The 24,240-nt window shown below is 43.7% G+C and overlaps 1 protein-coding gene and 1 long non-coding RNA gene across 2 annotated transcripts; one reads left to right on the top strand and one right to left on the bottom strand.

The window, feature by feature from the left end:
- Positions 1–1,495: 1,495 nt before the first annotated feature.
- On the bottom strand, positions 1,496–2,817 carry LOC132227246 (eukaryotic initiation factor 4A-III-like). The gene has a single exon (XM_059682139.1). The coding sequence runs from the start codon at positions 2,771–2,773 to the stop codon at positions 1,556–1,558; it is 1,218 nt and encodes a 405-aa protein (XP_059538122.1). The 5' UTR covers positions 2,774–2,817; the 3' UTR covers positions 1,496–1,555.
- An 18,868-nt stretch (positions 2,818–21,685) lies between these two features.
- Positions 21,686–23,140, top strand: LOC132226020 (uncharacterized). Its single transcript, XR_009451000.1, has 2 exons — positions 21,686–22,629; positions 22,864–23,140. It is a non-coding gene; the product is annotated as an uncharacterized LOC132226020 (long non-coding RNA).
- The last annotated feature ends 1,100 nt before the right edge of the window (positions 23,141–24,240 follow it).

The following is a 24,240-nucleotide window of genomic DNA, read 5'->3' as shown; positions in this document are numbered from 1 at the left end:
TGATTCTCACAGTCAATTGGTCTGGAGGTCAATTCCTCCCAGTGATACCTACAACAATCAAGGCTTAACTACAACAAGACTGTACACAAAGCCCACAGAGGGGTGTACCAAGAGTGTCCACCTCAGGTAATTGGGGAGGCTGAGCCACTGGGCCCTATAGGACACCTAGCACAGAAACCCACTCTACCAACACAGGGAAGCATAAAAAATGCGGAGACAAAGAAACAGGTCACAAATGACAGAAATGGAGGAAAGCAAACTACTGGATATAGAGTTCAAAACCAAACTTATATGGTTTTTCAAGAATTTTTCTAGAAACCGCCAAAAAATTTAGTGAGACCCTCAAGAAATCTACTAAGACTCTTGAGGATATGAACAAGGACCAACTAGAAATTAAGCATAGACTGACTGAAATAAAGAATATTATACAGAGTTCCAACAGCAGACTAGAGGATCACAAGAATCAAGTCAAAGATTTGAAATATGAAGAAGCAAAAATCACCCAACTGGAAAAACAAAAAGAAAAAAGAATCCAAAAATATGAAGATAGTGTAAGGAGCCTCTGGGACAACTTCAAGCGTACTAACATCCGAATTATGGGGGGTACCAGAAGAAGAGAGAGAGCAAGATATTGAAAACCTATTTGAAGAAATAATGACAGAAAACTTCCCCTACCTGGTGAAAGAAATAGACTTCCAAGTCCAGGATGTGCAGAGAACCCCAAACAAGAGGAATCCAAAGAGTACCACACCAAGACACATCATAATTAAAATGCCAAGAGCAAAAGACAAAGAGAGAATCTTAAAAGCAGCAAGAGAAAGACAGTCAGTTACCTACAAGGGAGTACTCATACGACTGTCAGCTGATTTCTCAACAGAAACTATGCAGGCCAGAAGGGAGTGGCAAAAATATTCAGTGATGAATAGCAAGAACCTACAACCAAGACTACTTTACCCAGCAAAGCTATCATTCAGAAGTGAAGGTCAGATAAAGAGCTTCACAGATAAGAAAAAGCTAAAGGAGTTCATCACCAGCAAACTAGTATTATATGAAATGCTGAAAGGTATCCTTTAAGAAGAGGAAGAAGGAGAAAAAGGTAAAGATACAAATTATGAACAACAAATACACATCTATCAACAAGTGAATCTAAAAATCAAATGAATAAATAATCTGATGAACAGAATAAACTGGTGAATATAATAGAATCTGGGGCATAGAAAGGGAGTGGACTGACTATTCTGGCCGGGGGTGGGGGAAGGGGTTTGGGGGGTGCAGGAAGAGACTGGAAAAAAATCATACACCTATGGATGGGGGGGGGGGGGGTAAGGGCAGAGGGTGGGGTGGGAACAGGGTGGAGGGCAGCTATGGGGGGGGGGGTTAAGGGCAGAGGGTGGGGTGGGAACCGGGTGGAGGGCAGCTATGGGGGGAGGGGGAGGAACAACTGTAATAATCTGAACAATAAAGATTTAATTAAAAAAACAAACAAAACAGAAACTGCTCTGGACAGCCCTGAGGGGACAGAGCCGACCAACTTGTCCCCAGCGCAGCAGACGCCTCACATCAGATCGGCAACGTTCATGGGCATCTCGTCGATCTGCGTGGCGTAGTACTGCTCCAGGTCCCGCAGGATGCGGACATCATCGTCCTTCACGAAGTTGATGGCCACGCCCTTCCGGCCGTACTGCCCCGACCTCCCGATTCTGTGGATGTAGAGCTCCCGGTTGTTGGGCAGGTCGTAGTTGATGACCAGGGACACCTGAGGGACGTCCAGGCCCCGGGCCCAGACGTCGGTGGAGATGAGCACCCGGCTGTTGCCGGACCAGAACTCCTTCATGATGGACTCCCGCTCCTTCTGCGGCATGTCCCCGTGCATCGAGGACACCGTGAAGTTGGCTTCTCTCATTTTCTCCGCCAGCCAGTCCACCTTCCTCTTGGTGTTGCAGAAGACGACGGCTTGCGTGATGGTCAGCGTGTCATAGAGGTCACACAGCGTGTCAAATTTCCACTCTTCTCTTTCCACCGCCACGAAAAACTGCTTGATGCCTTCCAGCGTCAGCTCGTCACGCTTCACCAGGATGCGGATGGAGTACGTCATGAACTTGCGGGTCATCTCCAGGATCTCGTGGGGCAGCGTGGCGCTGAGGAGCACCACTTGCGTGGCCGGGGGCAGGTACCGGTACACGTCGTAAATCTGCTCTTTGAAACCTTGATTCAGCATCTCATCGGCCTCATCCAAAACCAACATCTGGATCGCACCTGTCCTCAGACTCCTGCGCCGAATCATATCGAAGACACGCCCCGGCGTGCCGGCCACCACGTGCTGCCCGTGGTCCAGCTTCCGGATGTCCTCCCCCACGTGGGTGCCCCCGATGCAGGCGTGACACTGCACCTTCATGTAGTTGCCCAGCGCGAGCAGGCCCTTCTGGATCTGCACGGCCAGCTCTCTCGTGGGGGCCAAGATCAGAGCCTGGGTCTCACGGACCTGGCTGTCCAGACACTGCAGGACGGAAATGCTGAAGGTGGCGGTCTTGCCCGTGCCAGACTGAGCCTGCGCGATGACGTCTCTCCCTCTAATGATCTGCCGGATGGCGCGCTGCTGGATGGCTGATGGCTTTTCAAACCCGTAGGCGTAGATGCCGCGCAGCAGGTCCTCCCGCAGGCCCATGGTGTCGAACGTGGGCGTCACGTCCACTTCCTCGCTGGTCTCGAATTCCACTTGGGTCACGTCTTCCTCTCTGCCCGGCCTCTTCCGCGCCGTCCCGTAGTTCGCCATCGTGGAGGTGGCCGCCAGGATCCTGCGTCCAACAACTAAATTTTAGTTACCAGATGCGGATAGATGAAATTCAGCACTCCCTACCAAGTTGCAACTAACTTACTGATTGGAATTAACTAATTGCCTCACTGATTGATTTGATGGTGGATTCTTTTCATAGTCTTGACTACAATAGAGTAGTCATTCTAAAGTCTGGAAGTTGTGAGATTAAGAATGGCGATGGAGTAAGTGCTATAGATAGACCTTTTTTAAACATAAACATTCACATACATATATGCTTAGCAAAAGGGCTAAAGAGACCAAATCCAAATTACTAGCAGTTGCTATCTCCAGAAAGAAAACTGGCTAGGACGAGGAAGCTGAAGAAAAAGAAACTTTCACTTTTTACTTCATATACTTCTGCAAAGAAATATAGCTTATAATTTTTTAATAATTAAAAAAAAAGAAAATTTAGATTATGTAACCACAGCCACTCCTCTTCGTTACTGTTTCTACAAGATGAAGCCACTTGTTCCCAACAAGCTTCCGAAAACACAAGTTTCTAAAACAGTTTCCATCTCCCACGAAGCCCTTGTCCCCAGAAGACCCCCCTCAAGAGCTACCCTTCGGGAGAGCTGTTCCTCCTGTGATGCCACCACCGAGCACGGCCCCGCCTCTGCCCTGGGCCCCGGAGCTCCAGACAAAGGGGCAGCGAGCCCCACCAGGGCCCGAGGAGCAGGGCCAGGCGCGGGGCTGCGGGGCGCCGTCTCCACACAAGATGGTGCCCTTCGCGCCGCCACCGCACACTCTGCAGGGGCCGCCATGCGCATCTGAGCCAAGCCGGGACCCGAGCCCCTGTCCCAACCGTCTTTGGGAGGAAAAGCCCATAAAAGGCGTCCAGGAAGCCGGGCCCGGTTCAGCAGCCCCGTCCCCACAGCGCGACGCGGGCAGCTCACTCCCGGGCGCGGGACTCCACGTTGCAGAGACCGAGAACTCTAGCTGCCGACGCCGGCGCGAAGCCCTCCCCCCCCCCCCCCCCCCCAGCGCAGCGAGCACCCTCCCCACCCGCGGGCACCCTCCCCACCCTCGGCCCCCCGTCGGAACCGCGCGCGCGCTTTCGAGAGACCGAAGCTGGGCCGGAGCCAGGCCCGCGGCGACGCGTGCGGGTCCCTGCGCCCTGAGCGCACCTCCCCGGGGTGCCCCCCCCCCCCCCCCGCTTCCCAGCCGCCCCCCTCCCCCGCCCCCACCCTCACTCCGGTGGTTTCCTGGGCGCGCAGGTCGGGTCCCATTGAAAACTTGCGAAAAACTACAGAAAGAAAATTTAAAGACTTAGAACTTAATAGGAATTCATTATTTTACAATCTCCAGTGTTTCCTTACTAATACATAGAATATCCCACAGCTTTAAGGAGTCAATAAATTTTCAGTTTAGTAAGTCTAGCAGAGGCAATGCCACGGATCTCTCTGTGACACCTAGAAACTTACATCCTAAGTTGGGGTAAATGACAAAACTTGTCTCCGACTACCAATGAGACACCCTGAGGCTTGGGCAATTTGCAGGAGAGAGAGTCTATCAGTCAGGGTCCCACCAGAGTCAGAAAAACCAGTAGGAGGTACGTTTTAAGGAATCGGCTTACTTGAGCGCAGGAGCTAGCAGAGCAAGTCCAGAATCTGCAAGACGGGCTGTCAGGAAGAGTGGCTGGAACACGAGGGCAGGAGTCCTGAGGTGAAACTTCTGTGGAGAGCCTCAGTTCTGCCTTAAATACTCGAAACTAATCGGATTAGATCCCCCCGCCCCCAGATTATGTAGAATAGTTCTAGTCAATTGGATTTACACAGAACTACAAAATAACCCAGAGCAACGCCCAGATTAATCAATTGATTAAATAACTGGGGCCTACCCAAGATGACACAAATTATCTGTGGTAGCAATCATCTCAGGTAGAAACTATAGTTTACCTTTAACCCTGCGGTTTGGCTTCTGTGCTTATTTGCTTTGTTTAACAATAGAAAAGTTATTTTGATTTTCTGAATTATATAAATCACCCCATTCAATTAAATACCCTATTGATTGTAATGTGAATATCCCATTGGTTATGGTCATACTGGTCTTAGAAAGCACATTTTCCTTTACCTGGGGAGGACAGCACAGTTATCCCAAGGTCAGAGGGCTCCAGTTAACGTGTCCCCATTGACTCAGTGTTCCGGAGACCCAAAAACTGTAATTTAGATAACATGCTGCTTCTGCTTCTGTAAACTGCTTTTTTGCAAATCAGGCTCCTCATTCCAAACCTTAGGATGTAATCAATACCTTTGTGATCTTTGCCTATATAAGTCTGGTGTTGGGGCTGGGGCGCGCACTATGAGATCTGGGAGAGCAAAATGCCGCCTCATAGTCCTGGACTTGCAATAAATGCGACTCTTTAATTCAACTTCTTGAGGCGTCCTTGTGTGATTCGCGGGGTACATTACAACATTAAGTGGAAGAGTATAGTTTTTAAGCTGAAGGCTATGGAGACTATCTGAAAGGATTTTTTTTTTTTAAGGGAGAATAACTTGATCCAATTTTCGGCTTGTATACATTCTGGCCACAGCATGGAGGATAAATTAGAGAATCAATTTGAGACTAGGATGTTTCCTACACTACTGCAGTTAGGCCAGGATAAAAGGGTTGGAGGCTTTAAGGCAGGACTGGAGTCATAAATAAGAGGAGGAGCTAGTGATACCAGGGAGTAGCTAATTAGTCATGGAACAGAATGTAGCTGAGGATAACTGGTTTCCATTTTGAAGAATAACCTGATGGTAGTCCCATTACCAAGAGAGAAAATAGAGGAAGGAAAGAATAAGGCAATAAAGACAACGAGTTAATCTTGGGACCTGTTAAAGCATGTACATGGTTGTACAGGGGGTGGCAAAAGTAAGGTTACAATTGTAATACAAAGAAATAATACAAAAATTAATTAATATAAGAGTACATTGTATTTCGTGTACTCATAACTGTAAACTTACTTTTGCCAACCCCTGTATATAAAAGTCTGAGTTGGAAAAAGTGGGTTTGGTATATTCAACTCACTGATACATGCATCAGTATTATTAAATGAATACATGCATGTATATGAGTTCCCAAAGGAGGAAAGTATATTGAGTGAGAACGAGAGAACTGAGAAGCACAGACAGAGGGTGCAGGAAGAAAAAGAAGAACCTACCAATGAGTGTCAAAAGGCACACCAAGAGGAAAAAAGGAGAAGAAAAAAAGGGAAATCAAAGGAGTGGCATAAATGAAGATAAAATAGGAAGTGGTTAGAGAGATAAGATAATAAGGGCTTCAGTGAAATGGTGGGTTGAAGAATAAATGGGCAATAAAAAAAGGGGGGCAGTAAAAAATTGGGAATGAGTAGCAACAATCAGAAATTATACTTTCTTAGCTACAACAAGACTGCGCACAAAGACCACAAGGGGGTGCACCAAGAGTGTCTACCTCAGGTAATTGGGACACTTAGCACAGAAAGCCACTCTATCGACACAGCGAAGCATAAAAAATGCCGAGACAAAGAAACAGGACACAAATGACAGAACTGGAGGAAAGCAAACGACTGGATATAGAGTTCAAAACCACACTTTTGAGCTCTTTCAAGTGTCTTCTAGAGACTGCCGATAAACTTAATGAGATGTACAAGAAATCTAATGAGACCCTCGATGTTCTGATAAAGGACCAACTAGAAATTAAATATACACTGACTGAAATAAAGAATATTACACAGACTCCCAACAGCAGACCAGAGGAGCGCACGAATCAAGGCAAAGATTTGAAATGCGAAGAAGCAAAAAACACCAAACCAGAAAAGCAAAATGAAAAAAGAATCCGGAAATACGAAGATAGTGTAAGGAGCCTCTGGGACAGCTTCAAGCGTACCAACATCAGAATTATAGGGGTGCCAGAAGATGAGAGAGAGCAAGATATTGAAAACCTATTTGAAGAAATAATGACAGAAAACTTCCCCTACCTGGTGAAAGAAATAGACTTCCAAGTCCAGGAAGCACAGAGAACCCCAAACAAAAGGAATCCAAAGAGGACCACACCAAGACACATCATAATTAAAATGCCAAGAGCAAAAGACAAAGAGAGAATCTTAAAAGCAGCAAGAGAAAGAAATTCAGTTACCTACAAGGGAGTACCCATACGACTGTCAGCTGATTTCTCAACAGAAACTATGCAGGCCAGAAGGGAGTGGCAAGAAATATTCAGTGATGAATACCAAGAACCTACAACCAAGATTACTTTATCCAGCAAAGCTATCATTCAGAATTGAAGGTCAGATAAAGAGCTTCACAGATAAGGAAAAGCTAAAGGAGTTCATCACCAGCAAACTAGTATTATATGAAATGCTGAAAGGTATCCTTTAAGAAGAGGAAGAAGGAGAAAAAGGTAAAGAGACAAATTATGAACAACAAATACGCCTCTATCAACAAGTGAATCTAAGAATCAAGTGAATAAATAATCTGATGAACAGAATGAACTGGTGATCATAATAGAATCAGGGACATAGAAAGGGAATGGACTGGCTATTCTTGGGGGGGCGGAAAGGGGTGTGGGGGATGGGGGAAGAGACTGGACAAAAATCTTGCACCTATGGATGAGGACTGTGGGTGGGGAGTGAGGGCGGAAGGTGGGGTGGGAACTGGGAGGAGGGGAGTTATGGGGGGGAAAAAGAGGAACAAATGTAATAATCTGAACAATAAAGATTTAATTTTAAAAAAAGAAATTATACTTTCATGAAGTTTGATTGTGTATGAGAAAAAATTATAGGATTTTTATTGCTTTGATTTGCCCACTATTTGCCCTTAGAAGGTTATCTGAATATAATAAGCCCTTGATACATGTGCTGTTCTGATTGATTCAGCATCTTAAACTGGGCTACAAGTCAAGCTCATCAACAGATCCTTAATTCTACTGAGATTGCTTGCAACCATACTGTAATTTCTCTCGCCTGGGAAGCCACAAATAGTAAATATCTGCTGGCTCCAGGGAAGGCAAGGCAGCTGTGTTTGTTCTGTGATAGACTAGGTCAGTTGATGCCAGGAAATTATGCAGTACATTCGTCAAGGGCAATTTTGTCTGGTCCTACTGAGTGGAGGGGCAATAAGATACTCATCAAAATTTGAGGGTTACCAGAATCCATCACTCATAAAAAATGTCAAGGTAGATTAAGGATAATTTTTTTAATTATTGGTTTCAGAGAGGAAGGGAGAGGGAGAGAGATAGAAACATCAATGATGAGAGACAACCATTGGCCAGCCGCCTCTGGCAAGCCCCCCCAATTGGGGATTGAGCCCACAACCCAGGCATGTGCCCTTGACTGGAATTGAACGTGGGACCCTTCAGTCCGAAGGCTGACACTCTATGAGCCAAACCAGCCAGGGCAGATTAAAGATAATTTTTTAAATTGATTTTTTACAGAGAGGAAGGGAGAGGGATAGAGAGCTAGAAACATCGATGAGAGAGAAACATCGATCAGCCGCCTCCTGCACACTCCCCACTGGGGATGTGCCCGCAACCAAGGTACATGCCCTTGACCGGAATCGAACCCGGGACACTTGAGTCCGCAGGCTGACACCCCATCCACTGAGCCAAACCGGTTAGGGCAGATTAAGGATAATCTGATAGACTAGGTTATGGCCTGGCATCTGAACTATCCTAAGGTTTATGAGTTTTTCAAGGGTCTAAAAACATATTTGAGGCTGAAAAGTAACCAAACACTTCTACAATCCCCAAACCCCCATTGCTAAGTTCCTGCAGAATCAAAGTAAATAAATGTGGGGTTTATTTTTGTTTTGTTTTTTGTTAATCCTCACCTGAGGATATTTTTTATATTGATATTTAGAGAGAGTGGAAGGGAGAGAGGGAGGAAGGGAGGGAGGGGGAGAGAGAGAGAGAAACATTGATGTGAGAGAGACACATGGATTGGTTGCCTCCTGCACATGCTGACCCAGAGATTGAACCTTCGACCCAGGTACTTGTCCTTGACTGGAGTTGAACCCATGACCCTTTGGTGGGCAGGCTGGTGCTCTAACCACTGACCCACACCAGCCAGTGCAATAAATGTCTAATTAAGTGTCAAGAAAACATAACATGCCAATTAGCCAATTGTAACTCAGTTTATATGCAAATTTAATGTTACACACACACACACACACACATATATATATATATATATATATGCACACATAAATATAAATATAGACTATTAATGTGTAGTAGGGTCCCTTGTCTTGTTTATATTTAATTTTTTTTCTGTATTATGTTTTGACCCCTTAAACAACCTTTCTGACCCTCCTGGGGCTAGCCAATTCTGAGAGATAGCAAGAACTCAGCTGGCCCTTCATATGCAAACTAACTAGTCCAGAGCCATTCCTCCTCTGTTTGGCCTGTACACCCCCAGGAAGCAATATTCTTCTTCCTTCATCATCCCAGGCCTAAGTACCAGGCAACTAGGAACCATCCCTATAGGTTAGAGCCCAGTGAAATTATTTAAACTAGCTAATCTTAAACTATTTACCCTGCCCTGCCTTGCCCTTCTCCCCGGAAACCCCAATAAAGGCTGTGTCCTAAACCTTCTGTTCCCTCCTGCCTTCTGTCTCCTGACTGCTCTTCCATGAGGCTCTATGTGGCATGCAGTGCCTCCTGTCTCTAGGACCTTTGAGTGTAGTAAACTTTTCCTAAGTCTCTTTCCTCTTGTGGCTGCACTTGACTGATCATCTCATAAAAGAATATAAAACACCCTCCCCCACCCAAGGGCCCAGACGGTATGGCTCAGTGGTTGAGTGCCGGAAGCCGGTCCATCCTTGCTGCTTGACACAGTCGCTGCAGGGAAGAAACATCTGCACAGCATATGTTTCAAGGGACCTGGCGTCTATGGCATACTGTTCTTAATATGTTTACTCCCCTTCTTGGCGCTATGTGTTTTACCCAAGGTCACCTCTCTGAGAAAGGTTGTTTCCCCAGGTAGGGATTGTTCCCTGAAGTTAGAGAGGGAATAAGACCCCTTAAGTAAGTGCCAGGCGGATAGTTAATCACTTTAACTACAAGCAATCATGCTTAAGCTACATAATCTTTACTCCCTGGAATGGAGATAAGAAACGCCCTAACCTTTGGAATAGAAATTGATAGGATTAAAATCAACTGGTATAAATACAGATGTAACAAGACAATAAAACACAGAACATGGCTAGAGAACCTGGACAGAACTTGGCTGGAGATCCTGGCTAGAGATCCTGGCTAGGCTGCTGATCAACTGAATGCTGTCTCTGTGTCCTTCATTCTTTGCCGACTCCGTCCACACCTTGGGGAACCCCTGGACCTGCTGGGGCTGGCCCCCAACAGTTGAGCATTGATCTGGAGGTCACAGTTCAATTCCTGGTCAGGGCATATGCCCAGGTTATGGGCTCAATCCCCAGTGTGGGGCATGCAGGAGGCAGCCAATAAATGATTCACTCTGCTCATTGATGTTTCTATCTCTCTCTCCCCCTCCCTTCCTCTCTGAAATCAATATATATATATATATATTATTTTTTAAAGGATACCCTCCTTTGTCTCCTAGAATGCAGGAGATAAATCTCTCATGTGAAAAGTACCCTGCCTATACTAGGAGAGTAGAAGGTGGAAGGCATCCTTATCACTAGGGCAGGGAATTAGGGCCCAGAAAGCTGTATAAACAAATTTGTTACTTCAATTTACTCCTTAAACCCAAATCCCATTTGTTTTGTCAATTATTCACAAATATATTGTTCCTCTGTCTAAAGATTTAAAGTTTCCTGTGCTGGTCACTTCTTAAGTCACCTCTCTCTATATAAAAGCCTAATATGGAAAGTGTCCCCTCAGGAATTCGACTGACTGGGAGTTCGATTGCTTGCTATGACGTGCACTGATCACCAGGGGGCAGCGCAGAATGAAGGAAGGCCCTGCCGGCAGCCGCTAGAGACCCTACCCATGCACAAATTTCATGCACTGGGCCTCTAGTAGTTTTACAAAGCTCCATACATAACAACATTTGTTTTTCTCCTGCTAATCTGTCTTATGTCAATTTTTTGAAATATATTTTTATTTATTTCAGAGAGTAAGTGAGAAAGAGAGAGAGAGAAAAAAACATCAATGATGAGAGGGACTCATTGATTGGCTGCCTCCTGCACGCCCCCCTACTGGGACTAGAGCCCACAACCCGGGCATGTGCCTTTGATCAGAATCAAACCCGGGACCCTTCAGTCCATGGGCTGACACTCTAGCCACTGAGCCAAACGGGCTAAAGAATGTCTTATGTCAATTTAATTACCAGACCAACCATAGAACCTAGAAGGGAAGAAGGAAAAATTTTTCCACTCTTAGAAGACTAAATTTCTATGATACGCAATACATTTTTTATTTTGTTTTTGCATAAAGTCTTAAGCTAGTGTAAATGAATCTGTATTTTAGTATGACTTTATTGTTCTTTATTCCTCATCTAGGGGGTAACTTCCATTTCTTTATGGGGTAAAGTTTTGAAATAATATATAAAATTTTAAGTAAGGTTGAAAAGTTTACTACCTTGTTGTATGAGGATATTCACAGGAAACATGTGACCTTTCGTGGAAATGTGATTTGGGATACAGCTAGGAAATTGTACAAACATTTTCATATTCAGAGACTTGGGTATTCAGGAAGATATAGGGTAATTTTTCTTATTACTTTAAGACAGATTATTTTATCTCTACTGTCCACCTGGATATATATAATCTCTCATGCAGCTCTCATTTTATATCATCACTAGAGGCCCAGTGCACAACATTCATGCACTGGGGGGGGGGGGGTGTCCCCTCAACCCAGCCTGCACCCTCTCATAGTCCAAGGGGTCCTTAGCACTGCCGTGGAGGTGGTGGGAGAGACTCCAGCCACCTCCACTGCACTCACTAGCCGTGAACCCGGCTTCTGGCTGAGCAGCGCTCCCCCTACCCCCCATGAGAGCGCACTCACCACCAGAGGGCAGCTCCTGCATTGAGCGTCTGCCCCTGGTGGTCAGTGCATGTTATAGTGACTGGTCATTCCACCATTCGGTCAATTTCCATATTAGCCTTTTATTATATAGGATTCTAGAAAGCACTGTTCAAGTCCTCTACCTGATAACCAGTCAGAATCTGGGAGAATATTTCTGGCATTTACCTATCAGAGGATACGGCTGACCCACCAACATCGCCTTCACAAAAATCCCATAAGACAATTTACTCCTCTCCCAAGAGTATATCAGACTACAGTAGCCACGCTTTATCCTAGCAACTTGCTCATGTGTACTATCACAAGCCCAGGAAGAGCCGCAGATAAGATACTTGATAAGTTTTGGTATAAAGTAAATGCATCACATACCAAGAGACAACCCAAGCTACAGATATTGGCTGATTTGTTTCTTCTTCTTCTTTTTCTTCTTCTTCTTCTTCTTCTTCTTCTTCTTCTTCTTCTTCTTCTTCTTCTTCTTCTTCTTCTTCTTCTTCTTCTCCTTCTATATTTTTATTGATTTCAGAGAGGAAGGGAGAGGGAGAGAGAGATAGAAACAACAGTCATGAGAAAGAAACATGGGATTGGCTGCCTCCTGCACGCCCCATACTGGGGATTGAGTGCACAACCCAGGCATGAACCGTGACTTCCTGGTTCATGGGTCAATGCTCAACCACTGAGCCACACCAGCTGGGCTGGTTTGCTTCTTGTTATCTCTCTTATCTCCAACACAAACTAGAAGCCTGCCCTCCCCCTTTTTTTAAAGCTACTTAAGGTGATAGAGTTAATAAACCCTTCAGATTCTCAACTTCAAGAACCGCTCTCTCTTCAGATATACCCTTCCTGGATCTTCTAGGTCACAAACCAGCATCCAGACCGAATAGAAATATAAAGTCAATGTCCGAGGAAGTGCTGGCTGGCCTTCCTCTGATTCCTTGCCATGTCTAATGCTTGATGCAGTGGGAAGGGTATGTGACCCAAAGACAGGTTCTGGGTACTTGCACTCCATAGTTGGGTGCACAACAGTTGTATCTAGGTTCTATTTCATACAGGTGTCCAAGCTTCGTTCCTGGTTCTGTAGACCATAACAACTCACTGATACATCATCACCTGCTGATCCACAAAGACAATCACTAAATATTGCCTATGTCTCAAAAATATAGGAAATAGAATGTATTTGCTATTGATCTCATAAAAACATTCAGAATCCTGGCAAGAACAGATGGCACAATTGAACTATTCACAAGGGTTTAAGGAACCAAAAAGAGATAGTGACATGTTCTGGGGTTAGTAACAGCTCAGAAGCTGTCCCATCTCTTGGCCAAGAGACCAGGGGCAGCTGTGAATTTCCAGGACCTGGCACAGATTGGGACAGAGCTTGTCTGAAGTCACACATCACTGGGGAGGCAGACACAAAGCCTGGTTAGCTTGATGCATAGCAAGCTGTTCTAATCTTTGAACCATGAAGTCTGCACAGCACCAACAACCGCCTCTGAATGTTAATCAAATAAAATCTGCCCTTAGGGTTTTAAAGCTGCTGTGGCCCATAAAAATTGGTTCTTTCTTCCTTCTAATTTACAACCTATGGTGGCTTCATGTACTCTTTATCATAGACAAGATCTAAATTCAAAATTGAGCCAAGAGAGATCAAATATATTCAAATCAGTGAGCCACAGAAGTTTGTGAAGGCCTGCATAAAGACTGGTGAAGTTGAACTAGAGTCTTAAAAACACCAAATCAGTACATGATAGAATGATAAAATTAGAAGGAACCTACGGTGATCATCTACTTGGAATACAAACTTACATACTTTTTTGTCTTAAGAAGTTTTCAATGGCTATGTATTCCTAATGCAATGTGGGTTTTTGTGGTTGCTGTTTTTTAATCCTCACGAGAGGATGTTTTTATTGATTTTTAGGGGAGGGAAGAGAGAGTGGGCGGAGAGAGAGATGTGAGAGAGAAGCATTGCTCAGTTGCCTTCCATACATTCCCCCCCCCAGACAGCCCCCCCCCCCCGAATCAAACCAACAACCTAGGTATGTGCCCTGACCAGGGAAATCAAACCTGCCATCTTTTGGTGTAGGGGAGGACACTCCAATCAATGGAACTACCCGGCCAGAGCTAATGCTATGTCTTCACATTGGTTTATACAAAGAGAAGATTTCATAGTACATACTACAAAGTAAATATGGCAATAATTTATATAGCAATGGAAACTTGAGCTCAGAATTCTATCCTGTGTTCCAGGATGGCTCAGCTGTCTCATAATTTTAATTTATTCAAGTTATTGTGAATTTTTCTTGGGCACAGGGCCTGGTGGTTTCATTCAGGCTTCTCTTAACATTGGTTATTGTCAGTTATAAAACAATCATTCAAGATGATCCAATGGAGTCTTGCATGAAAGATTGTGATTTTCCCTGATAATTTAAGAACCATAGTTTGATAAACACTGTCTTGGCATTTCAAAGGATGCGAATTCTCAGTAAGTTTAGGATCTCACTGAAGTGCAGTGACTATTTTTAGCTCTAGACACACAAACAGCATCCTTCTTATTAGATTGCGGACAGGTCAAAATCCATCATCCCGGCCTGGAGACTGGTAGACACATCGGTGTTTTCACTGCTCTGAGTTCTGGGACAAGGAGTTTGTTAACTCACGTTTGTTTGTTCCTCTGTCTCCAGCTTTGTCTCTGACTCCCATGGTGCCTATTTACTCTTTGGTGACAATTTCACTAGGCAATAAAGCAAGGCTGTCCCAGCACACAGAAAACTCATTTTAATTTAAAGTGAAAACTATATCTTTCATGATCAAAGATCAGATGTTTTCAAATAGGAGATGAGAAAACAAGTCCGCATTAGGGGATTGATTCCAAGTATAAGGGAAGGACGATTGTTACAGTAAATACTAGAATGAAGGTCCACAGCTTGCTTCCTCCAGAGGCAGGGGTTCTCAGTCTGTGGGTCACGGACAATGAGAACGCAGCCTGCAGATCAGATGTTTACATGACGATCCATAACAGTAGCAACATTACAGTTATGAAGAAGCAATGAAAATGATTTTATGGTTGGGGGTCACCACAACATGAGGAACTGCATTGAAGGGTTGTGGCATTAGGAAGGTTGAGAACCACTGCTCCAGAGGCTATTTCCCAAATTGTAAAATATGGAGGGAAATAGAGATCTAATATGTAAAGAAAATTGTAAGAAATGCTCCTTTTCCCCTGGCCAGGTAACTCGGTTGGTTAGAGCGTTGTCCCAATACACCAAGGTTGTGGGTTCAGTCCCCTGTTATGGCACATACAAGAATCATCCGATAAATGCATAAATAAGTGGAACAATAAATTGATGTTTCTCCTTCCGTTTCTCTCTGTCTTTAAATCAATAAATAAGTAAATCATTTCTTTAAAATGCTCTTTTTGTTACAAACTAATGCTTTTTTGGGGGTGAGATGGTACAGTGGTGTGACACGAAGCTTACGCTCTGGAGACAAAATGGTTTAAAACTTGTAGCTATATGGCTTTGCTCAAATCACTTGAACCTTCAGTGCCTCAGTTTTCTTATTTATAAAGTGAGGATAATGATAGTATTCACTTGGTGGAGCAGTGAAGATGAAATGGATTCACACATATGAACCACCTCTAACAGAGGACATAAGGAGTCATATCATATATGTTTCCTGTTTTTATTCTTTCTCCCCATCAAACCCAGTACATATAAAATTTAATTGTCCCTATTTGTTTACAAGGCTGCTCCTCCCAATTATACTGAACCTTGTAGGTTTCCCAAGAGCCTATCGTATATTTGGAGGAAAAACCACTTAATCTATAACTTTGGAAAGAAAAAGGAGTCAGGACGAGAGACAAAGCTGTGGGATAATGAATAGTAATAGCTATCATTTATTGAATGCTTAGCATATTCTATCCAAGTTGGTTTAAATACTTTATATGTATTCTCTCATTTGATTCTCCTGACAACTCTATGCTAAAGTACTTTATTGTCCATTTTGTAGAGGAGGGAACAGAAGCACAAACACATGAAGTAACTCGCCCAGGTCACAGAGCAGAAAGTAAAGAATTTGAACAGTCTGGAGGCTTCAGTCTGTTCTCTTCACCACCAGAAATCATATTATAATATGCATACAGTATAGGTTGGGCTGGTATTCAACTAGTACAATAGAGTGCAGCCAGACTGGCTATATGATCAGTTGATGCCCTTTTCTGATTTTGTTGGTGCTTGGATAATAGCAGTTGTTGATGACAATCACTCCTGATTACAGGTGGTAGTTGAAGCCATGGAAATGGGTGAGATCTCCTGGGGAGTGTGTTTATACAGCATGAAAACGCTGGCACTTAAGCACCATGAAAGCAGAGATAGGCTCTGTTTTATCCATTGCTCTATCCCCAGATTGGTTTTATCCAGTCTCTTGAACAAATAAGTGACTGAGAGGTGATAATCTTGCAAAACACTGATATTTTAGGAGTAGAAAGACTAAGAAAAACCTAAGAAGAAAACTGAGAAGAAGGGATCCAGAAGACAATGTGTCATCGATGTCAAAGAGTTCCAAGAATAATGTGGTCAAATACATAAATACTACAAGTGGGTAAAGGAAGATAAAGATTGAAGAGACCCCATCCGTGTCTTTAAAAGTTTTCCAAAGAGCTGAGGAGCAGAAGATAAGGAAATAGAATAATGAGTACACACTCTTATTATAAAAACCTTAGCTGGAAAAAAATGGACACACAAGAGTAAGAGATAATTGGAGAGAAAAGGGTGGGTTACCTTTCTTGTCTGGCATATAGAGTTTCATTAATGACATTTTGAAAGTTCTGATAGATATTTAGAAACACCACAAAATTATTCTAAAGTTCATCTAGAAAAAGAAACATATGAGAACACCAAGAAAATTCTTAAAAACAAGACAAATGAAGGGGCTTACCTCTTAGTTCCTTAGCCTCCTCCTTTCAACTTTTCTATTCTAACTCAGCTACAGACTCTTGGTGATGTTATCAATTAAAGCTATTTTGCTTTCAAAATAATTAATCCATTCTGATTCTGACTGTAACATACTATTCTTCAAGCTCGATTGTTTGAATATACCACTGCACCTATTTAATGATCTGCCGGGAGCCGGTCCATCCTTGCTGTTTCAAGGGACCTGGCATATATGGCATACGGTTCTTAATATGTTTGCTCACCTTCTTGGCGCTGTGTTTTAACCAAAGTCACCTCTCCGAGAAAGGTTGAATCCCCAGGTAGGGATTTTCCCCTGAAGTTAGGGAGGGAATGAAACCCCTCAACTAAGTGCCAGGCGGGTAATTAATCCCTTTAACTACGAACAATCATGCTTAAACTACATAATCTTTTCTCCCTGGAATGGAGATAAGAAACGCCCTAACCTTTGTAATAGAGATTGATAGGATTGAATCAACTGGTATAAATACAGTTGTAACAAGACAGAAACACTCAGAACTCAGAACACAGAACTCATGAGACAGAATTCAGAAGACAGCAGAACACAGAACTGAGAACACAGGGCTTGGAAGACAGGACCAAGAGAGACAGAGCCTAGGCACAGAACCTACACAGAACGTTCTCTAGAGACAGAACTTTGCTGGAGAGAGCATGCCGGAGGATCCTGGAGAGGGACTGGCCTCGGAGCCTAGAGACAGAGCCTAGCGGGAGAACATGGCAAGGGATCCTGGACTGAACCTGACTACAGAGATTGGCAGGAGAACCTGACTGGAACCTGGACACTGAACCTGACTGGAGAGCCTGGACAGAACCTGGCTGGAGAACCTAGCGAGGGAACATGGCTACAGAACCTCGCTGGAGATCCAAAGCAGAACCTCTCTGGAGATCCAGACCAGAACTTGGCTGGAGATCCTGGCTAGAGATCCTGGCTAGGCTGCTGATCAACTGAACACTGTCTCCGTGTCATTGCTTCTTCGCCGACTCCGTCCACGCCTTTGGGGACCCCTGGACCTGCTGGGGTTGGACCCCGGCAATGATCTTATCAAGATTTCCAGCTCATTGCCTTTTGGACTTTTCCCAATCCAACAGCCCTCTCCTTTTTAAATTTTTTTTAAAAAATCCATCTCAGAGGCATACTAATCTGAAGCTTCCTCCCCCCACCCCACCCCACCCCATTCTTTTTATTGCTACCCTCTGCCAAAGTCCTAAACCTGGCTAACCCTAACCATCAGCATTCTCCATGCCTGCACCTTATCATCTCAGTGCAACTGAAGAATGACACACAAGAGGGCAAATTAACGACTATAAATGCATGACCACTATAAATTCATAACCACTGTTGCAAATAGGCCCATATAACCATAGGGAATCTACTCAATTTCTTTTGTCACTTCACTCTCCCCACCTTGAGTGTGAGGAGATGGAGATTGGTGAATATACTTATACTCTGGTAGAGAGAAAAGTCTAAGCATTGTCAAAGACAACAATAAGACAATTTAGTTACAACTTTGATGTCCTTTATTGGGGGGGAGGGAGTGGGACAATTTATGGACTGGGGAGTACAGTGCCTTACAATCAGCGGAGCATCTTTCCTGAAGGATGTTTTATAGAATATTAGAAGCAACAAAATGAAAACAGGGCGCAATTGGCTAAAAGGTCTGGGAATTCTTAGAGAGCTAGCAGGTCCCATTTTCTAGGTATGTGCACGAGGCCAACACTCTACCACTGACCAACACAGGCCAAGGCTGGCTCAAATACATTTTTATTTTTTAAGCTTTTTTGTTTGTTTGTTTTTTAGAGAAAGTGATGGGGAAAGATGCAGAGAGAGAAACATCAATGTGAGAGAGACACATCGATTGGTTGCCTCCACGCTTGCAACCAACGTATGTGCCCTTGACCAGAATCGAACCTGGGACCCTTCAGTCTGCAGGCAACGCTATTCCACTGAGCCAATCAGCTATGGCTAAAATACATGATTATAAAAATTCAAAAATATTCTTAAAATCAAAATAAATAAAAATCAAAACTGATGACTACAATAAATAAAATGAAAAATACACAAAATAAATCAAAGGCAAAAGAACAGATCAGTGACATCAAAGATAAGGTAATAGAAACTACCCAACTGAAACAGCAAAAAAGAAAAAAGAATTTTAAAAAGTGAGAAGATATTAGCAGACCTTGGGGACAACATCAAGTACACTAGCATTTGCACTATAGGAATCCTAGAAGAGAGAGGGAGAGAAAAAAAAAAAGACAGAAAAAAGCCCATGGTTACATCTCAGAGACTACTGCCGGGGTCCAACCCCAGCAGGTCCAGGGGTTCCCAAAGGCGTAGATGGAGTCGGCGAAGAAGGAAGGACACGGAGACAGTGTTCAGTTGATCAGCAGCCTAGCCAGGATCTCTAGCCAAGTTCTGGTCTGGATCTCCAGAGAGGTTCTGCTTAGGCTCTCCAGAGAGGTTCTGTCCAGGTACTCCAGTCAGGTTCAGTCACCAGGTTCTAGTCAGGCTCTCCTGCCAATCTCCGCAGTCAGGTTCAGTCCAGGATCCCCTGCGATGCTCTCTCGCCAGGCTCCGCCTCCAGGCTCCGAGGCCAGTCCCTGTCCAGGATCCTTCGGCATGCTCTCACCAGCGAAGTTCTTCTGTCTCTAGAGAACGTTCTGTGTAGGTTCTGTGCCTAGGCTCTGTCTCTCTTGGTCCTGTCTTCCAAGCCCTGTGTCTTGCTGTCTTGTTACATCTGTATTTATACCAGTTCATTTTAATCCTGTCAATCTCTATTACAAAGGTTAGGGTGTTTCTTATCTCCATTCCAGGGAGTAAAGATTATGTAGTTTAAGCATGATTGTTCGTAGTTAAAGTGATTAATTACCCGCCTGGCACTTAGTTGAGGGGTTTTATTCCCTCCCTAACTTCAGGGGAAAATCCCTACCTGGGGATTCAACCTTTCTCGGAGAGGTGACCTTGGTTAAAACACAGCGCCAAGAAGGTGAGCAAACATATTAAGAACCATATGCCATATATACCAGGTCCCTTGAAACAGCAAGGATGGACCGGCTCCCGGCAGAATACCATCATTTAAGGGACAAGAAGAGGAAGAGGAAGCTCAAAGAAACCAAGGAAAAACAGAAAGATAAGTATGCACTTCCTCTAGCTACCCATGTTGCTCTTCCAACAAGAAACCAATGTTGCTCAACTGGTATGGCTATGTGGTTGAGCACTGACCTATTAGCCAAGAGGTCACGGCTCGATTCCCAGTCAGGGGACATGCCTGGGTTACAGGCTCGATCCCCAAATGGGGGCATGCAGGAGGCAGCCAATCAATGATTCTCTCTCATCATTGATGTGTCTATCTCTTTTTCCCTCTGAAATCAATTTAAAAATATTTTTTTAAAAATCTTAGTGCTTTCTTAAAAAAATATAAACCAATGTTACGTAACATTATTTTTTTAAGACATGAGTATATTCTTTTAGAGAGATTTCATGAATACTTAAGAAAATATCTAACATCTATATTGCAATTAGCTGTTATGTTATGATGACAACCTATGAAGAGGCCCACATGGCAAGGAGGGTCCACTTGCCAACAGCCATGTGCGTGAGCCATCTTGGAAGCAGATCCTCTGGCCCCAGTTCAACCCTCAGATGAGCACAGACCCTCTTGGGACTGAAACCAATGAGAGATCCAGAGCAACCACCCAGCGAAGCCACTCCCAAATTCCCAACACAGAAACTAAGAGAGTAAATGTGTCTTGACTCAGCCACTAAATCTGGGGGTAATTTGTCATACCACAATAGATAACTCATACCATAGAGAAAAATAGAAGTTTCTGGCTCCAAATTTCCTATTCCATAAACCATATCATTTTTATCTTTTCCTGTGGGGAGCCGATATAGGATTAAGCCTCGGACTGACTGGTTGGCAAAGTCACAAACAAGTCCCAGCTTAGAGGGCACAGTCCTCTTAAGCATAATTAGGCTTGACCTTATGAGGCTCCCCAGATCTTATCTGGGAAGCTAATGGGCTGAGGGAAGTGCAGGCAGTGGTCAAAACAAGTGAAACGCACAAGAACAGTGTAATTATGGTAACCACTACCTTGTTTACTGCCGGGAGCCGGTCCATCCTTGCTGTTTCAAGGGACCTGGCATATATGGCATACGGTTCTTAATATGTTTGCTCACCTTCTTGGCGCTGTGTTTTAACCAAAGTCACCTCTCTGAGAAAGGTTGAATCCCCAGGTAGGGATTTTCCCCTGAAGTTAGGGAGGGAATGAAACCCCTCAACTAAGTGCCAGGCGGGTAATTAATCACTTTAACTACGAACAATCATGCTTAAACTACATAATCTTTTCTCCCTGGAATGGAGATAAGAAACGCCCTAACCTTTGTAATAGAGATTGATAGGATTAAATCAACTGGTATAAATACAGTTGTAACAAGACAGAAAGACTCAGAACTTAGGACAGAATCAAGAAGACAGAACTCAGGAGACAGAATTCAGAAGACAGAACCTACACGGAGCCTAGAGACAGAAGAACTTCGCTGGCGAGAGCATGCCGGAGGATCCTGGAGAGGGACTGGCCTCGGAGCCTAGAGACAGAGCCTAGCGGGAGAACATGGCAAGGGATCCTGGACTGAACCTGACTACAGAGATTGGCAGGAGAACCTGACTGGAACCTGGACACTGAACCTGACTGGAGAGCCTGGACAGAACCTGGCTGGAGAACCTAGCGAGGGAACATGGCTACAGAACCTCACTGGAAATCCGAAGCAGAACCTCTCTGGAGATCCAGACCAGAACTTGGCTGGAGAACCTGGCTGGAGATCCTGGCTAGGCTGCTGATCAACTGAACGCTGCCTCCGTACCATTGCTTCTTCGCTGACTCCGTCCACACCTTTGGGGACCCCTGGACCCGCTGGGGCTGGACCCCGGCAGTTTACCTCTGACTATAAAATAAAGGCTCAGCTTGCCTCAGGATCTTTCTCTGTGGCCCCAGCCAGCCACAGGAAGATCCACGGAGAATAAAGAGAGCTAGAGAGTTCTGAACGCTGTCTCCATGTAAAACATTCTTCGCCGACTCCGTCCACACCTTAGGGAACCCCTGGACCGCTGGGCCTGGACCCCGGCACCCCAATATTTCCAAATTATCTCTTGTCTCTTCTCTTTCATTTGTGTGCGGCTCCTCTTCCAGATCCTGAACCCTGAACCACGCGGGACATGGAGGGAAACATTTACAACATTTTCCCTTTCCTTAAGCCATAGTCATCAAAATTTTGATGATAGATGAGTAAATTAAGGCTTAGATAAGTTAATACACTTGTCCAAGGTTACAGTGTTTAGGTGACAGAATGATGAATATATTTAGGTTTTCTGACATATAGACAGTACTCCTTATATCCCCTCATGGTAATTTTAATAATTCTAAATAATTTATTTTTCATAAATCAAGCAAATCCTATAATAGCCACTCACTTAAGCTCTGATGATATAAAGATGAATGAGGCAAATCAAGTAGAAAGCAGAACTATTTAATGTTATCTATTTATTTAAAATTTTAGGTCCTTCCTATAGTATTTCATAATTTTATCACATAGTTTTTAATTGCTACCATTAAAAAATTTTAAGACTTATCCATACTAACTTCTCAAATCATAAATATAATTATTCAAATTAACAAAAACCTTTAAACAAGAATAAAATGACTGGAGGTAAGTAAGTGGGATGTGGAGTATGGAGAAAATGTTCAGTACATAAGAAAAAGCTCTCAGCTTCCTAAAAACTGAAACAAATGAGACTTTTAAAAACATGAATGATTTCCACTATTTTTCTTGTAAAATAAAGTTAATAAGTATTATAAGTTCATGTGAGAAACTGTCTCCTATCTTTAAGAGTTTTTTCTTTACTTTTTTTAAAAAATATATTTTATTGATTTTTTACAGAGAGGAAGGGAGAGGAATAGAGTCAGAAACATCGATGAGAGAGAAACATCGATCAGCTGCCTCCTGCACACCCCCCACTGGGGATATGCCCGCAACCAAGGTACATGCCCTTGACCGGAATCGAACCCGGGACCCTTCAGTCCGCAGGCCGACACTCTATCCACTGAACCAAACTGGTGCTGGAGAGTTCTTTCTAATATAAATATTTTTATAAGAACAACTTTTACAAGAGTTTTAAAAAGGCACAAATATTCTTCATATAGACATCTAATAAATCCCCAGCCTGTATTTATTCCCCAGAAAGAGACTGCCTTATCCCTATGCTAACCCAGGAAGGCAAGCCAGGCAAATGACTGGGCGAGTCTGACTCCGTGAAAGTCAGTGATACGTTGATTACTGATATATCCTGAATACCTCAGAAAAAAAAAAAGACACTGATTTTTAATTCCACCTCTGCCATGACATTCCCTACTGATCCTGGTCAAGTAGCATAATGTCTCGTGTCCTAGTTTCCTCATTGTGACAGGCACTTTATGTGTTCATCAAAGCCCATTTTTATTTCTTCTTTGGCACAGTACTGGACTGAATTTCTCAGCCTCCCTTACAGTTAGGTAGGGCCACATAACTGATTTTTGATTAGTGAATGGGTACAGGGTTGATGTTTGCCATAGCCAGTCAATCCTTAATTCTAAAAAAGCATTCTTTCATACTACTTAATGCCTTCTCTCTCTTTCCCTCCCTTCTCCTCTCTTCTTCTTCTTCCTCTTCTCCTCCTCCACTTCCTCCTCATTCTCCTCTCTCTCTCTCTCTCTCTCTCTCTCTCTCTCTCTCTCTCCCTCTCCTCTGTGTGCTGGATAAATGAAATGTAGAGGATTCAGTAGAGGACTCCAAGATGGCCTCCAATGATTGCCATCTCCTGGGATCCAAGTCCTTGTGTAGTCCCTTCCCACATGGAATCATGGCTGGATGGGGTGTGACCAATAGAATATGGCAGAATAAATAATGTGTAATTCCAAAACCTAGTTATTAAAGACATGGCAAGTTTGCACCTTGCTTTCTCTTAGACCATTTGCATAGGAAAGATGGAGTCATCAGATGAAAAGAATTGGAGTCCCTCAATGACATTCCCACCCAACTTGCATTATACTGCAGTGTAAGCAAAATAATAACCTGTGTGTGTGTGTGTGTGTGTGTGTGTGTGTGTAGCTACTCAATTACAACAATAAATCATCCTGTAAATTCTGAATAATAAATCATCAATTAAATCTTATGATGCTCTGATCCAGAAACAAATAAAAATAGAAGCTACTTTGTTCTTTGTTTCCCTTTAGCGTCTTCTTAGAAATTGGCTTCATATCATTATTTTTCCTGAAAAACACAGTGGAAGCTCCTACATGTTAAACCCAAGATGGCCTCCAACGATTGCCATCTTCTGGGATCCAAGTCCTTGTGTAGTCCCCTCCCACATGGTGTCATGGCTGGATGGGGTGTGACCAATAGAATACGGCAGAATAAATAATGTGTAATTCCAAAACCTAGTCATTAAAGACATGGCAAGTTTG

Source organism: Myotis daubentonii, chromosome 2 (assembly GCF_963259705.1).
Source record: "Myotis daubentonii chromosome 2, mMyoDau2.1, whole genome shotgun sequence".
Classification (NCBI taxonomy): Eukaryota; Metazoa; Chordata; class Mammalia; order Chiroptera; family Vespertilionidae; genus Myotis; species Myotis daubentonii.
This window is presented reverse-complemented; position numbering and strand designations above follow the sequence as displayed.